The sequence below is a fragment of the Sminthopsis crassicaudata genome, chromosome 1 (genome assembly GCF_048593235.1).
Source record: "Sminthopsis crassicaudata isolate SCR6 chromosome 1, ASM4859323v1, whole genome shotgun sequence".
Taxonomy (NCBI): domain Eukaryota; kingdom Metazoa; phylum Chordata; class Mammalia; order Dasyuromorphia; family Dasyuridae; genus Sminthopsis; species Sminthopsis crassicaudata.
The window spans coordinates 143,467,360-143,485,010 of NC_133617.1; the positions used below are offsets into that span (position 1 = coordinate 143,467,360).

General features: G+C 34.8%; 1 protein-coding gene across 1 annotated transcript in view; it reads left to right on the forward strand.

Annotated features, from left to right (window-relative positions):
- Positions 1-17,651, forward strand: part of NIPAL2 (NIPA like domain containing 2) — a 135,832-nt gene that overhangs the window by 39,532 nt on the left and 78,649 nt on the right. Inside the window, exon 2 of the mRNA XM_074268691.1 lies at positions 17,425-17,493. Within this exon, the coding sequence (XP_074124792.1) occupies positions 17,425-17,493 (69 nt within the window). The remainder of the gene's footprint in view (positions 1-17,424; positions 17,494-17,651) is intronic.

Here is a 17,651-nt window from a genome sequence, read left to right on the forward strand (position 1 = left end):
GGACAAAATTAAAATGTATAATGGAGAGTTGATATCCAAGATAAATATTAAGTGAGTATCTAATTGTCTAGATTAACTGAATCATTGGATACTAAAAGAACCAATCAATGTGATTACCATGACATAATTGGTGATATTTGATATCTCATGAAGAAACAGCAAAGTACCTGCAGGACTACAGAAGGCCAAATGTCCTAATTGTTTTAAAGGCACACCGTGTCAGAGAGGTGGCACAGTGGTTAAAGTACCAGTCCTGGAATCAGGAGGACCTGACTTCAAATCCCACTTCAGACACTTACTAGCTGGGTGATCCTGGAAAAGTCACTTAACTCTGAATGCTTTTGCTCACCGCCCTCTCCCTAAAGAAAAGAGTGAAATCTATAAAGTATTATCTAAAGAGCTTGACTTCCATAATGATAGTTAAAGATTCTTTGCTCAGAGCTAGGGAGGCCATTATATATAGATCTCAAAAGACTGCTTGGGAGGCATGTCATTTTTCTCAGAGAATTTATCTGAGATGTGACTGGAAACTTGCCAAGACTTATCAAACCATTAAGTACTGGCCACTTCTGCTGATTCACATGAGAACCAAAGATGCTGCCTGAAAAAAAAAATTAGACTCTATGTTTAGTGATTTGGAGGACCTGGGTGGAAAATAGGTTGACCTGGGGACATAGGTAGCATTTTTATCTCTTCATCCAATTGAAGGTCATAACTTTTAAGGAAAAAGAAGATTATGGCTTGTGAAGAGCTAACTGTGTAAATGTTATCAGAGAACAGAGCTGTGGAGAGACATTATGAAGATGATATAGTGGATGAGGCACTGGACTTAGAATTAGGAAGACTCAAATTCAAATCCCACTCCAGATATTTACTAGCTGTATGTAATCTCTTTGAATATAAGTTTCCACATTGTAAAATGAGTAATAGCTTCCAAGGCTTCTTCCAACTTTAAACCTATGAACTCGTGAATGATATCCCAACATGGTGGGTTGTGTCTATGAATAATGTTTCTCATCAGGACTGCAAAGAATTTATTTGACTAAAAATTTATCAAGCTGATCAATAAGGCATTGAATTGAAAATGATGGGGAATGAAAAACTATTCAGATATCACAATACATCTGTTTTATGTGGAAAATATCAACAGAATAGGAATAGAAGGGGTGTCATTTTGATAGGAGTATATGACTTGGCAAAAGAATCAAGAACAACATCTATGATGGAAAATGCTAATGACAAGAAAAAAGCACTGTAAGAGTGGGAAAAAACAGTATTTGGATTTAGTCAACATGAATTAAAATCTCATCTCTTTTTGATTATTACCTGTATGAACTTGAGTAGGTCACTTAATGTCTCTTGTCCTCCTTTTTCTGTCACCTGAAAAATCAGAGAATTGAATTTGATGACTTTTAAGGTTCTTCCAATTCTGTCTAAAATCTTTCATCCTAAGTTCTGTTATAAACAAGAAATGGAACAAGAAAAAGATAGGCTCATTGCCAGGCTATGTTGAGTCACCTTAATGTGAAACAGAAAAAATAGAACCATTCAATGGAAATTTTGTTCCCAAATTCTCTATCACAGAATTGAAAGATCCTCAAATTGTGAGGATGGATCCACCATGGAATTAGTTTTTCTTTTTCTTTTTCTTTTTTTTTTTTTACTTCTTTTTTAAAAATTTATTTAATTTTTATTTTATTTTATAATTATAACTTTTTTTGACAGTACATATGCATGGGTAATTTTTTACAACATTATCCCTTGCACTTACTTCTGTTCAGATTTTTTCCCTTCCTCCCCCAACCCCCTCCCCCATATGGCAGGCAGTCTTATACATGTTAAATATATTACAATATATTCTAGATACAATATATGTGTGTAGAACAGAATTTCTTGTTGCACAGGAAGAATTGGATTCAGAAGGTAAAAATAACAGTTTACACTCATTTCCCAGTGTTCCTTTTCTGGATGTAGCTGATTCTGTCCATCATTGATCAATTGGAATTGGATTAGCTCTTCTCTATGTTGAAGAAATCCACTTCCATCAGCATACATCCTCCTACAGTATCATTGTTGAAGTGTATAATGATCTTCTGGTTCTGCTCATTTCACTTAGCATCAGTTGATGTAAGTCTCTCCAAGCCTCTCTGTATTTCTCCTGTTGGTCATTTCTTACAGAACAATAATATTCCATAACATTCATATACCATAATTTACCCAACCATTCTCCAATTGATGGACATCCATTCATTTTCCAGTTTCTAGCCACTACGAAAAGAGCTGCCACAAACATTTTGGCACATACAGGTCCCTTTCCCTTCTTTAGTATTTCCTTGGGATATAAGCCCAATAGCAGCACTGCTGGGTCAAAGGGTATGAACATTTTGATAACTTTTTGGGCATAATTCCAGATTGCTCTCCAGAATGGTGGGATTCTTTCACAACTCCACCAAGAATGCATCAGTGTCCCAGTTTTCCCACAGCCCCTCCAACATGCATCGTTATTTGTTCCTGTCATCTTAGCCAATCTGACACCACCATGGAATTAGTAAAGGATGGTAAAGAGAGAGGTGCCAAAAGAACCTTTGTTAGACTGTAGGGTTCTTTGATGAGTTGTAGAAGAAAAACTGGATATAGGCAGATGTATACCCATATTTTTATAAGGGGGAAAAAAGTAGATTCTGCAAATTGTACATATACAAGTTAAGGAGAGAAAGAAAAGTGTACACCAATAACTGCAAAAGAAAATAAAACATGGCAAATACACATCATAGTGTAGTGATAGATGGTAGATTTAAAGTCAGAAAGACATGAGTTCAAATTTTGCCTTCTACACTTACTAGCTTTGGGACCCCAAGTAAGCCACTTAACCTCTCCTTCTGTTTCCTTATCTTAAAAATGAAGGGGTTATACCTATTGGCCTCTAAAATCCCTTCCAGCTCTAAATCCATGATTCAATGATCCTAAGATATTTAATTTATCTAAGCCTATTTTCTCATCTGTAATAACAATATAACTAGTACTTATCTAGCACTTTAAGATATACAAAGCCTTTTATAAATAGCATCCCATTTTAACCTCACAATAAGTCTGGAAGATAGGTACTATTATTATACTCATTTTATAGATGAGAAAACTAAGGCTGTGAGAGGTTAAATGATGGACCTAGGCTCACACAGCTAAGTCTAATGTGAGAGTATAAATCATCTTCTTGATTCTTAAGACCAGCAATCTCTATCAACTGTATTAATATAAATTAAGATAGTAGGATGTTGGTAGCTTACAAAAATGCTATTCTTAAAGTTATCTGGTATAAGTCAGGAAACCTAGTTTGAGTTTGCCATTTATTTCATTTGTCTAACGATAGCTATGCAGTGGAGAGAACACTGAAGTTAGAATCAAGAAGACCTTTGTCAAATTCTGTCTGAGACATTTACTAGCTGTGTGCGTGGGCAAGTCATTTAATAAATCTCTATTTACCTCAGTTTCCTCAACTGTAAAATGGGGATAATAATAGCACCTCCCCTTCAGAGGCTGTGGTGAAGATCAAATAAGATAATAGGTACAATGCTTTGCAAACCTTAAAAGGCTTCATAAATACTAGCTTTAATATAATACATTATTTCTTTCATGTTGGTTTCTAGTTCATCTTCACTTTGTCCTAAACCATTCTTGTCCCATAAATCCTCCATAAAAGATTTATCCCTTATCCTAAAGACCTTCCTTTAGGTCTTTTAATGTCCTATGGATTCCAGTGCAGCATATGATCTGTCTATTATTTCAACTCCAGTCTCAACTGCTATACCGTCTGTATGACCCTGGATAAGTCACTTAATCTCTGCCTCAATTTTTTCATCTATAAAATGACTAACTTATAGCCAACAAGGAAACAAGTATTCATACCATACATATGCACATATCCCTGCTTCCTCATTTCTATAAGAAAATTTTGAGAGGCAATTGGGGTTAAGTGACTTGCCCAAGGTCACTTATCTAGTAGTGCATCTGGCTGTCCCCTCTATAAGATCTTTACAGGTATTATCTACACAAATTGTGCTTAAAGATGATATGATGAGGAAACTAGCAGGCCTTCAAAAACAATCCGGTAGATCTATTACTTAAAAAATAAAAACTGTTAGTAAGATTGGTACTGGAATTGAATTGATCCCCACTAGTTCCTGGGATTGAATTGTATACAAATGTGATTTCATTAGCTACAGCACATAATTGAATTAGCTTACTATTTGCTTTTAATAAATGGAAGAAACAGCTCTAGATTATGATGGTTATTTTCTAACTGGAGAGGCATCATAGTCTGGTATCACTCTTCTTTGCCTGTTCTGGGCTAGGTTTTCTGATGAGTCCCCTTTCCTCTTGCTCTTGGGCTCTGATTGACTTTTTTTTTTGTAGTGTTGAAGTGGATGAAGTGAATGACAGTAATTTCTTGTTAAGTTTCTTGAATGTTATTTTGTCTGTTTTTATTTTCAGCTTTTTGCTGGAGTAGATGTAGTGGCAACTTGTAGCATAGTGGATAGAACTCTGGACATGTAATCATGGGAACATGAGTTCAAATTCAGCCTTAGACCCAATACTCCAAGTAGACCTGAGGAAGTCACTTAAATTCAGTTTTTTCAATTGTAAAATAAGAATATTTATTGCATCTACTTTGTAGGATTGGTATCAGTTTCTTCATATATAAAATGAAAGAGTTAGACTTAATAATATTTATGCTTTAAATCTTTGATCCTAAGATATTTAACCTTTCTGAACACATTTCCTATCTGAAATAATTTGCTAGTTTTCATGGAACCTTTTAAGTTTGTAAGGCAAATTTAAATGCAATAAGATTTGTAAAAAAATAAAACAGCACTTAACATAGTTCCTAGCATATAGCAGGCACTATATAAATGCTTATTCTCTTCCCTAGGAATATTAGAACTAGGATGCCTCCTTTCATTCAAGTTTGGTCTGAATTGTGTCTTAATTTTTAAAATTTCTTATTGTTGTTTAAATAGGAGACATCAAAGTCTACAAATTTTTGGTCCGTGAATCTGACTTTAACTCTTAGAAAAAATTATCAGTCAAGGTTACTAAAGATATGTAATTGGGAACAGTGATTTCAAAGAGCTTTCTCTTTGTTATGCATTGATCTTATTTCTTTTTTGACATGACCAGTACACTGGATAGTTTATTTAGGAAAGTCATTGTCAAAGTAGATAACTGGTATGTATACACAGTGTCTAGACCAACCAAATTAGATTTTTCTTAATGTATAGAAAGTATAGAATCCAATGTATAAAATGGATAATGTATAGAAAAAAAATATAGAAAGTCCAGCCAACAAAGATGAAGATAGGGATATGGATGCCATGATCCTATATAAATAGATTCAAGAATGGTAAAGCTTAGAATGAACTGGAGGATGTCAAGGGGAAAGGCTTTTTTTTTTAAGTATATTAGCATAAAGAGAATCCAAGAAAAGTACTGGACATCTTCCTGGGATAGATGGAACATTAATAACTAACAGAGGTTCTCATTCCTTTTCTCTTTCTCTTTTCTCTGCAAAGGAGCATGAACTTGATCCTGGAAATGATAGAATTTAAATGACTGGTGGAATTTATAACAGATCAATAAGGAAGTAGTCTTGACAAATTTATCATTTCTCCTTTGTTTTCAAAGAGGACCAAAAATGATATCTTGCCTATGAATAGGATTTAAGTGAGGCAGTGCTAACAAAGACATCAGTTTTACTCTCTCCAGAGTTATTGAAGTCTGGTGACTAGACAAAAGTGGTGGATGACTTTGGCATCTTTGATGTCTGACCAAGATGTATGTGCTCTATAGTATCTGCTTTCACTGCCTTCATGGCTTTTGGGCTGTTGTTTTTTTTTTTAGTGAGGCAGTTGGATGTTAAGGGATTTGCCCAGGGTCACATAGCTAGTAAGTATTAAGTATCTGAGACCAGTTTTGAACTCAGGTCTTCCTGATTCTAAGGCCAATGCTCTATCCATTGTACCATCTGCCCCCTTCATAGCCTTTGGAACAAATTATTCCCTTACTGCCACTGGGGGAAGTCTTCACATACTTGGAGTGGACATCTCCCTAACTCACTAATAGGTTTGAGAACTGGGTTAACCTGACTGCTGAGATGGTTTTACCCGGATGTGGCTGCTGTGCATGTTTCAGCTTCTTGGATTCACAGGGGAGCCAAGGTTATATAATGCATTAATGGCGTAGCCTAGACTAAAACCCAGGTGATTAGTAAAGTAAAAGATTTAAAAAGATCTTGAAAAAACTACTAAAGAATTTTTAAAAATAATCACTGATAATAATATAAGTCTTGACTTATTTATGGCTCTGTTAAGTAGTAAAATAAATTAGATCAAATTTAAGCCACATCATTATCATAAAGTAATATCTGATATAGTCAAAGAAGTTTGGAGTCAGAGGATGTGGATTCAAATCCAAGTTCTCGTTCTTTCTACCTATGTGACTTTGGGTAAGATGTTTGATTCTTCTAGACCTTAGTTTACACATCTATAAATTACTTTCATGGGATATGAGGTAACCAGTTTGCAGATATGATTGCTGAATTAGGTGGTAATATTGAAAAGATAATGGAAATTGGGAGAGCTACCACAAGATTGGAGAAGTAAATGGTTTGATTTTTCTCCCCCCCCAAAAGGAAAAAAGAATAGCCTGCAAACTATAGGTCAGTAAGATTGATTTTGATTCTTAGGAAAATTCTAGAATAGATCTTTAAGACATAGTTATCAAATATCTAGAAAGAGAAACAGATCACAAAGCATATCATGACTTTCTTGAGAAAAAGTTATGTCACATAAATTTCATTTCCTTACTTTGACATGATTACTAAAGAAATAGATGAGTGGAATGCTATAAATATGGTTTAGATAGATTTGGGGAGAGTGCGCTATAAAATGTTTCATATTATTCTTGTAGAAAAGCTGGTGAAGTATTGATTAGATAATGATACAATCATATAAATTCATAATCCATTGGATAGCCATATTCAAAGACAAGTCTTTTATGTTTTAATATAAAAGGGCAGGAAGATTCCAGTGAAGTACTCCAGGGTTCTGTGCTTACTGGCTCTGGAATAGTTAAAAATTTTACCAACTACTGAATGAAGACATGTTTGCTCAGCAAATAAGAAGGTGAAATAGAGCTGGGAGAGAAAGCTATCATAGTGAATAGTGAGTCAGGATTCAGAAAATCTTTATAGGCTAGAACATTGGGTTGAATTTAATAAGATGAAATTTTATGGAGATAAAGCTTTGCATTTAAATAAAAAAAAACCTTCACAAGCATAAGATGAGAAAGGCATAGTGAGAAAGAAGTTGTTCTGAAAACGATATGATTGTTTTAGGGACTGAGAGCTCAATTTAAATCATCAGTGTGACATAGCAGCCAAAAAATTTGCAATGTTTGGATGCTTTGAGAAGCAAAGCTTCTAAGAATAGGAAGGTGAATATCTCTTGTGCTTTATCTCATATGGAGCATTGTGTCCAATTCTGGGTGTCATGATTTAAGGACATTGATAAATTAGACAGTGTCCAGAGGACGGCAAGAGGGATCATGAAGAATCTTGAATCCATGACTTATGAAGTTTAGTTTAAGGAACTTGGCAAATTTGAGCAGAAGAGGAGACTCAGGGGCTTATCAAAGTTGTTTTCAAGTATCTGAAGGACTGTCATGTGGAGAAGGAGTAAAATTTATGTTTGTCTGTGGTAGGCCAATCCTGTAACAGTGGGTAGAAGTTGCAAAGAGGCCAATTTAATGTCAGGAAAGTCTTTCTAACAATTAGAACAATTCCAAAAATGGAATGACTTGCCTTGAGAGGTTATGGCTCATTCCTCGAGGGTCCCTAGACAGAGGTTATAGGACCACTTGTCAGGTGTGCCATAGTGAGGACTTCTTTTGCATGGATTAAACAAAATGGAAGCTTCTGAAACTCTTTAGCCTATCATACCACTCTAATAGAAATTATGGAGAAATATGAGCTGAGTGATAGTATAATTAGGTGAATTTATACAGGGTGGAATGCTGGACACAATTTATTGTTTAATGTCAACCTGGAAAGAAGTATCTTGTAGAGAACTTAAGAGATTTTTGTTTTGGGCTTGTGCTGTTTAATATTTTTATCAGAGAAAGAACTGAAGTAAACAATAGTAAATAGAGAATAACTTTATTTGTATCTAATGGTAGCCATCTCTAGTGCAAGGAGTGATGGAAAGAAAAAAAAAACAAATTTACATAATAAATTTATTATATATTTAAAAGGAATAGCAAATTGTACATAATATTTTGCAGTAAGCATCTTTTCTTATTATACTATGTTTTGGAAATCTTGTTTTATTTCATAAATTTAAAAAAATTGAATTTAAGTTAAATTTTAAAAAAGATATACGTGGCATGCTCATCAAATTTGCAGATGATATATAGCTAGAAATTGATAATACAAAATGTAGCAGAGCCAGTATTCAAAAAGACTGAATAGGCTAAAACATTAGACTAAATTCATTAAAAATGATAGGAGACAAGTTATATGGTTCAGTGAATAGAGTACTAAGTCTGGGGTCAAGAAGAATTGAGTTTAAATGTGACTTTAGACTTGCTGAACTAGCTGACTGGGATAGTCACTTAACCTCTGCTTGTCTTAATCTATTGGAGAAGCAAGTAAAAATCACTCTAGTATCTTTGGCAGAAAACCCCATGGATAGTACTGGCATGTTGGGAGACAGGGTTACAAAGAATCAGACACAATTGAACAACAAAAATTAAAATGATATTTATTGTGGATTATTATGTTTCAGTCCAAAAATTAATTTCACAAGTATAGTCTGACATGTCTTTAAAATAATTTATTCAAAAGAAATGAGGACTTTTAGTGGATTTCAAGCTCAAATTAAATTCACAGAAACAGTAACCAAAAAAGTCAATGCATTTCTAGGCTACATTAAGAGAAAGCTAAGACCTAAAATCAGAAAGGTAGTAGTTTTGTTGTATTCTATCCTGGTCAGAGCCCTACTTGGAGTATAGTTTTCAGTTCTAGTTTCAGGAAGAGTATTTATAAACTGAGAAGTGTCCAGAGAAGTGAAATGAGCGTGATGAAGGACCTTGAGACCATGCTATATCAGGACCAGCTGATACTAGGAACATTTTGCATAGTGAAGAAAAACATGCAGACAGTTGTCTTTTTTTCTTCTTCTTCTTCTTTTTAATCTATTAAAGCTTTTTATTTACAAAACATATGCATGAATAATTTTTCAACATTGACCTTTGCAAAGCCTTCTGTTCCAAATTATCCCCTCTTTCCCCCTCCCCTTTTCAAGATGGCAGGTAGTCTAATACATGTTAAATATGTTAAAATATATGTTAAATCCAATATATGTATACATATTTATATGGTTATATTGCTGCACAAGAAAAATCAGATCAAGAAGGAAGAAAAAAAAAACTTAGAAAGAAAATAAAATGCAAGCAAACAACATAAAAAGTGAGAATGTTATGTTGTGTTCCACACTCAGTTCCCACAGTCCTCTCTCTGGGTGTAGATGGTTCTCTTCATCACTGAACAATTGGAACTGGTTTGAATCATCTCATTGTTGAAGAGAGCCATGTCTATCAGAATTGATCATCATATAGTCTTGTTGTTACCGTGTATAATGATCTCCTGGTTCTACTCATTTCACTCAGCATCAGTTCATGTAAGTCTCTCCAGGCTATTCTGAAATCATCCTGCTGGTCGTTTCTTACAGAACAATAATATTCCATAACATTCATATAGCATAATTTATTCAGCCATTCTCCAAATGATGGGCCTTCACTCAGTTTCCAGTTCCTTGCCACTACAAAGAGGGCTGCCACAAACATTTCTGCACATATGGGTCCCTTTCCCCCCTTTAATATCTCCTTGAGATATAATTCCAGTAGAAACACTGCTGGGTCAAATGATATGAACTGCTCCCAGAATGGCTGGAACCATTCACAGTTCCACCAACAATGTATCAGTGCTCCAGTTTTCCCATATCCCCTCCAACATTTGTAATTATCTTTTCCTGTCATTTTAGCCAATATGACAGGTATGTAGTGGTATCTCAGAGTTGTCTTAATTTGCATTTCTCTGATCAATAGTGATTTGGAACATCTTGAAAAGTTATCTTATGGAAAACTTGTTCTGCTTGGTTACCAAGGGCTATAATATATAGAAATTGCAGAGAGATGGATTTAAGTTGGATATGAGGAAAAACATCTCAGTATTTAAAACTACTTTGGGAGGGAGTGGATGCCCTCTCATAAGATGTCAAAGCAAAGATAAAGATATTGCAATGGTGATTCTGATTCAAATAGTGTTGAACTTGATATATACTGAGACCTCTTCCATCTGTGTGGATCTATATTTGCAGTACACTGCCCCTGGAATGAAAGCCTTCTTGAGTAGAACACTGGACACTTAATTTCCTTTCCTAATCCTAATTATGAGCATGAAGATTCTGATGAGAAGTTAATGTTACTGAAGTTAAACATGATTAAAGAAATAATTTCTGTGAAGAACAAATAGAGTCATCATTTCTTAATTAGCCTAGTGAATCCCCTAAATGTTTATAATTATCTGGTATTAAGCAGAACAAGATTCAAATACAACTCAATTGGATCTGTGATCTCAGTGATTTGGATTTTTCCTCCAGTGATACATATTGTAACCTATCCTTATCTATCCAAACTCTATAACTCTTGCCCCTGCCCTCTCTTACCCATAATTTTGACACCATGTAAGGTCTACTACTATATTCTATGTTTTCCTTTTTTTTCTCTTAATGTAGCTGAGGGTGCCAGTGGGGCACTTGACTACCTACTGGAAGAATTTATTTTTTGTTATTGTATTAAATCAAGGCTGTCCTATATCCAGGGCCATCTTAATCTGAATACTTGTATGGGAACTAGAAGTTCTCTTCCTCTTCTATAGAAAACCAGGTATATGTCAAATTTTAATGTTTCCACTAGGAGGCCCTGGGTGAGAGACAAATCAGATTCTGATATTCCTAGGAGAAAGCCTAAAAGATTTGTAAGAAGTACCCCCAAGATTGAGAACTAAGCATGTGAATCCAAAGCTGCTTTAGGCCAAGGATTATAGCAATTTAAAAATATGCCTTCTGATTCAGTGATACAATTTTTGACAACATCCACTATTGTTCATTGTTTTGTAGAATTCAGAACCTGACTGCAGAATGGTCTCCCCTTTGTAGTTTCTTATAGATTTAGAATTACACACCCACATAATTTTGACAGCAATGGGTTAATTGTGGGTGAAAGTTTATGTATGATTTTAAATCTATGTACTTTTGCCTAATCTGGGTACTAGGAAAAATAAATTCTTTATATTTAATTCTGACTTCAGGAAAGACTAATGAAATAACTGTGGTATAATAAAAAGAGTATTAGGCTTACAGCAGAAGACTTGTGTTTGAGTCTTGATTCCAATCCTTATTATATGATCAACATATCTTGGAACTGTGGGGAAAACTATATGAATTTTTGTGGTTCAGGATACCTGCTTCAAGTCCCAAGTTTGCCACTAACCAGACTGATGACCACAGGCAAATCTCTTAATCTCTAATGAGTCTCAACTTCTTCTAAAACAATAGGAAAGATCTCAGTGAATGCCTATCAATTGGAGAATGGCTGAATAAATTGTGGTATATGAATGTTACGGAATATTATCGTTCTGTAAGAAATGACCAGCAGTAGGATTTCAGAAGGGCCTGGAGAGACTTATTATTCACAGGTTAATTGTACATTATTTCAAAGTCTGATTGTTCTTGTGCAGCAAAATAACTATGGATATATATCATATATTGTATTTAACATATATTGTATTTTAACATATTTAACATGTATGAGTCTACCTGCCATCTGAGGGAGAAGGAGAGGAAAAATTGGAACAAAAGGTTTTGCAATTGTCAATGCTGAAAAATTACCCATGCATATATCTCATAAATAAAAAGCTATATAATAAAAAATACGAAAGATAAAATAATAATAAGAGGGCATAATAATGACTGTATTTTCTGCCTAATGGGATTGTTTTTAAGAAAAGTGCTTGTAAGACATATAATGATACTATATATACTCTGTATATGCATGTATGTACATACATGTATATGTACTATAAGTGTCAGCTGCTCGATATAATGAAGTTTTTTTTTTTTTAGTAATCAGAATAAATCATGTAGGAGGATAATAGGTAAGCAGAGATAATGGTAAAATTAAGAAAGAAAGTAGAACTGTGTGCTAATCATAGAGAATTCCCATGTGAAAAACTTCCTTCAAAGATGTAAATTGGTTCCTTCTCTGCAAAGTTGCCTAGAGCACCAAGAGGTTAATCAATTTGTCACACAGCCAGAATATTGTCAGAGGTAGGATTTGAACCTAAGACTTCCTGACTGATATTAGCTATGCCACATAGTGACATTAAAAAGAATTCAATTTTTGACAGTATCCTTTTGACATTAATGATTTAGAAGTCCCAAATAGCCTCCTCTACCAATATTTAAGTGGCTCCCTGAATAAGAAAAGTGATGAAATGGCAAAGAATTACATCTGCAATCCGACAAGAATATTCTTTCCATCTTTTTTTCGTTATCATGTATAAATTCCAAGATTATCACTCTTGGAATCTGAAGAGTATAAAAGGGATTTCCCCCACCCCCAATATATTTTTATGAAGTACACAATGATTTGGCAACACTTTACCTAAGAGGAGGGAGGGGGAAGTGCTTGCAGCCGTATGTCATGAAATCCAATATACAGGAGGCCAAGTAGGCATTTCAGTAATTCAGCGGAAAAAAGGTAGTGAGACCAGTTGTTTGATACTGTCCTGTCAACACTACTTGATAAGAATCCTTAGATATTTGAAACAGTTGCTCTATCATTTCCATTCAGCCAAGGTCTGTTGAAACTCTGTTTTTTTTAAGTTCTTTATATATTTAGAGAAAGATACAGCCCTGACAACAAAGTAAAATAGTGGTTATCTTCAGGGACATGCTCTATGTCTCTTTATCCCCTTTCATCCTTTCAGCCTCTTCCTCAGTCATAGACCCTCTTTGTTGTTCAATTGTTTCAGTCATGTCTGACTAGTATGGTTTTCTTGGCAAAGATACTAAAGTGATTTGTTATTTCCTTCTCCAGTTCATTTTACAGATGAAGAAACAGAGGCAAAAAGGGTTTAATGACCTGCCTGGGATCACACAACTAGTATGTGTCTGAGTCTGGATTGAATTCTATCCACAGCACTCTATCCATTACATGGCCTAATTGCCCATATGGACCCTTTAGTTAGAGCCATAAACTAGCCATTTTTATACCTCAGGACAAAAACAAAAAAAAAGTACCCTCGAATCAACCTATTAAGGTAAATTAAAATGGGGATAGATGAAGTCAACTGGGGAGAAATCTTGTGGAATGTGACTGCTAGGACTAACTAGCCACTACAAAGCTGAAATACTAGGGCTAGTTGTGAAATAGATACAGTGCAATGGCTGAAAAGAAAGATTCATCTTCCTGAGTTGAAATCTAGCTTCAGATATTTACTACTCATGTGATTCTGAGAAGGAAATGACAAATCACCTTGGTAACTTTGCCAAGAAAACCTCAAAAGAGTTCACACAGAATTAGACATAACTCCTTGAACAACAAAGAAACTGAAATACTCTCCTCTAAATTTGGGTGCTATTAGACAGGCATTCTTTTTATGGTTTTGCTTCTGTCATCTTCATACACTAATTTACATTAAAGTGACTTTAGGGCTGGAATAGGTCTTCATGATGATCTGCATAATGTCCTCATTTTGCAGGTGGGAATACTCTGACCCATAAAGTTTAATCGATTTATTCAAGGTTCCATAGGGAATCATCAAAGGCACTGACTAGACCCAAGATTTCCTAACTGAGTCATTGGCCAGTGCATTTTTTTCATTATTTGGGGCTGCTGATTCAATGTCATCCTCTCCAAGAGCATCTATCTGTAGTTTTAAAGAAGACCTATGGAGAGGGTACTATTCTACTCAAAAGAATGAATCTCTAATACTAAAAATCATCTTGTCCCACAGCATCTGGGTATGGAGATACTTGGGACCAAAACAGCATTCTCTATTATCTTCACAGTATCCACCTATCAAGTAAGGCCAGCCCTGTCTAATACCATTTCAACTGCTTGATGAGTGAGTTAAGGGTTTTTAAAGTAAATTTTTTCCACTCATCATTTTAATTTTATAATTATACAAGATCTCTATAATTATCCATTCAATATTATGTACTTTGTATTCAATACAAATCCCTTCATCATTAGGGCCTTAATTTAAAAAAAAAATATTCCTGGCAAATGCACTAGGCTGGAAATAGAAAACATGCAAATGGCATATGCAAATTATATTTAAGTCTGCAATGTTGTCTAATACAATAGTACCCAGTGAGAAATAAAATAGTCAAAATTAATGCCAAGATCTTCCATCAGAAGGAATTTTCATCTGAATAAAGACTGTAGGTATTATATATCTGCTAACAAAGGGGTCTTCATTTTTCTATTCTGCCCTATTTTTCAAATCTATGTAACAAAGCCTTAAAATCTTCCAAGATTTGCTGCACTGTGGAAAGAATTTGCTGTAGTTATAATAATCCACCTTTGAAACTCAATGAGCTCTTTAATATTTCAAGAAAATATGTTTGGTGGAAGGGAGAAAACAGAAAGATTATATCCATGGGCATTTATACAAGTAGAATATTGATTCACTCTCCCAGTGTTTCTATCAGTCATTAAGTACAGCAACAAATATGCCCTTCTGAGAGACAAAGAGTACATAATTCTCTCTAAATGTTTTGTCTATTATTCAATCTGTGGGTAATATGTAAGTTGTTTTTAGAGACTTTCTCCCTTTAGAGTACATCAATTGTGCATCTACTTTTTCTAGAACTGTGTTAGGGATGGGAAGGGAACAGACAAGTAAATGAAATTGGCATTGCCTTCAAAGAGCTTCTATCAGGATAAGGAAACACTAATGGTAGTCTAATGGTAGCCGTCTCCGGGGTAGAGTAAAGGAGGGGGAGGAAAGAAAAAAAAAGAGAAAAAAGAAATTTACATGATAACCTTATATATTTAAAAGGAATAGCAAGTTATGAAATCATCTTTTTAAAAATATACTATGTTATGAAAATGCTTATTTTATTTCATAAGTTAAAAATAAAATAAATAATTTTTAAAGTTTAAAAATTGTTAGGAAACAAAGCCAATAAAAAGAAGCAGTAAGAGAATAATTGAGACAGTAATTTATTTTGGTACTGGGAGGTGGGATAGGAATAAAAATAATAGCTAACGTTTATATAGCACTTATGTTCCAGGCCTTGTGCTAAATGTTTTACAATTATTATCCACTTGTATCCTCATAACAATTCTGATAGATGCTATTATTATCCTCATTTTTTTTTTTGAGGCTAGGGTTAAGTGACTTGCCCAGGGTCACACAGCTAGGCAGTGTTAAGTGTCTGAGACCAGATTTGAACTTGGGTCCTCCTGAATTCAAGGCTGGCCACTGTGCCACCTAGCTGCCCCTATTATCCTCATTTTGCAGATGAGGAAACTGAGTTGAACAGTGGTTAAGTTAATTGCAACAGTCATATAGTGAGTGTTAGATACTGGATTTGAATTTAGGACTTCCTGACTCTAAGCTTAGCACTTGAAAATGATAATTGTTGGACATTTAGGTGGCTTTGGAATCAGGAGAACTGAAGTTCAAATCCTACCTCAGATACCTACTAGGCTGTGTGACTCTAGGCAAGTCATGTAACTCCAATTGTCTCCCAACAAAGAAAATAGTAATTGTTTTCAAGTGTTTAAAGAGCCATCGTATGGAAGAGAAATTAAACTAAGCTGAATAGAGACAAATTTGAGGTTAATGGAAAGAAAAATTTCCTAAACTATAACAATCCCACTTCAGGAAGTGGTAGATTTTCCATTTCCTTGGGAGTCTTCCAAGTAGAGGTTAGAAGGCCACTTTTTTGGCATGGTATAGAAGCAATTGTTCATACAAAGATTGGTCTAGATAGTCTGAGAGGTCTCTTACATGTTTGAAATTTTGTTATTCATCAGGAGTGAATGCGAATGAATACTGGTCTTGGAATCAGCATAGCTTGAGTCCAAACCAACCTCAGGCACTATTTACTGAATAATCCCAGACAAACTATTTATAAAATAGCATTTTATTTTTTCAAATGCATATAAAATAGTTTTCAATGTTCATCTTTGCAAAACCTTTTGTTACAAATTTCTCTCTCTCTCTTTCTCCTTCCCCCTCCTCAAGAGAGTAAGCAATCTGATATAAGTTAAACATGTGCAATTCTTCTAAATATATTTCCATATTCATTATGGTGTGCAAAAAAAATCAAATAAATAGAGGAAAATCAGAAAGGAAAAAATGAGCAAACAATAGCAACCAAAAAAAAAAGATGAAAATAACATGCTTGATCCACATTCAGTTCCTATTGTCCTCTCTCTGGCTGTGGGTAACACTTTCCATCATAAATCTATTGGAACTGCCTTGAATCACCTCATTGCTGAAAAGAACCAAGTCCCTTACAATTGATCATCACATATTCTTGTTGTTACTGTGTACATGTTCTTCTGGTTCTGCTCACTTCACTCACCATCAATTCATGTAAGTCTTTCCAGGCTTTTCTGAAATCAACCTGCTCATCATTTCTTATGGAATAAATCGATTCCCTGACTGATGGACATCCACTCAATCTCCAGTTTTTTGCCACTACAAAAAGAGCTGCTACAAACATTTTTGCACATCTGAGTCCTTTTTCCTATTTGGGATACAGACCCAGTAATGACACTGCTGCATCAAAGGGCATGCAGTTTTATAGCCCTTTGGGCATAGTTCCAAATTGCTCTCCAGAATGGTTGGATCAATTCACAAGTCCACTAACAATGCATTAGGGTCCCAGTTTTCCCATATTCCCTCCAACATTCAACATTATCTTTTCCTGCCGGACAAATCATTCAAACTCTTTGAAGCATCACTTGTGTCAAGTCTTGAAAGAAACTAAGGCTTCTCCAAGACATAGGGAAGAGAGAAAACCTTTCAGGTCTATGCGACAATCAGCATGGAAACACGGACTTGGGCACTGGATAACCTAAGATATAGAATGGAGGTTAGGAGCTCATTTTATGGTTTCATTACACAAGACAAATATCTAGAAACTTCAACATATGACTTAGTTAATCCTAATTTTTAATACTAAATGATGATAGCAGAACTTACATTCATATTAAAGCTTGAATTGATTAACCTTTTTTGGGAGAACTCTTACAAGAATTATCATTTTTCTTAAAACTGTTTTACAGACTCACCTCTTTGGTGTATTGCTGGCAGTTACAGGAAACTTAATCATCAGCATTTCACTCAACATACAGGTATGAAAAATATTCTTGTATTTTAATGGTTTTACTTCCTGTAAGTTTATTGCTTCAGTTTCCTTCCCAGCCCATCCTTCTGGGAGTTTATGCAGGGTATGAAGATTCTTTGGAAAGCATTCATTTGCAGACCACATGGGTTTCCTTTTTTTTTCTTC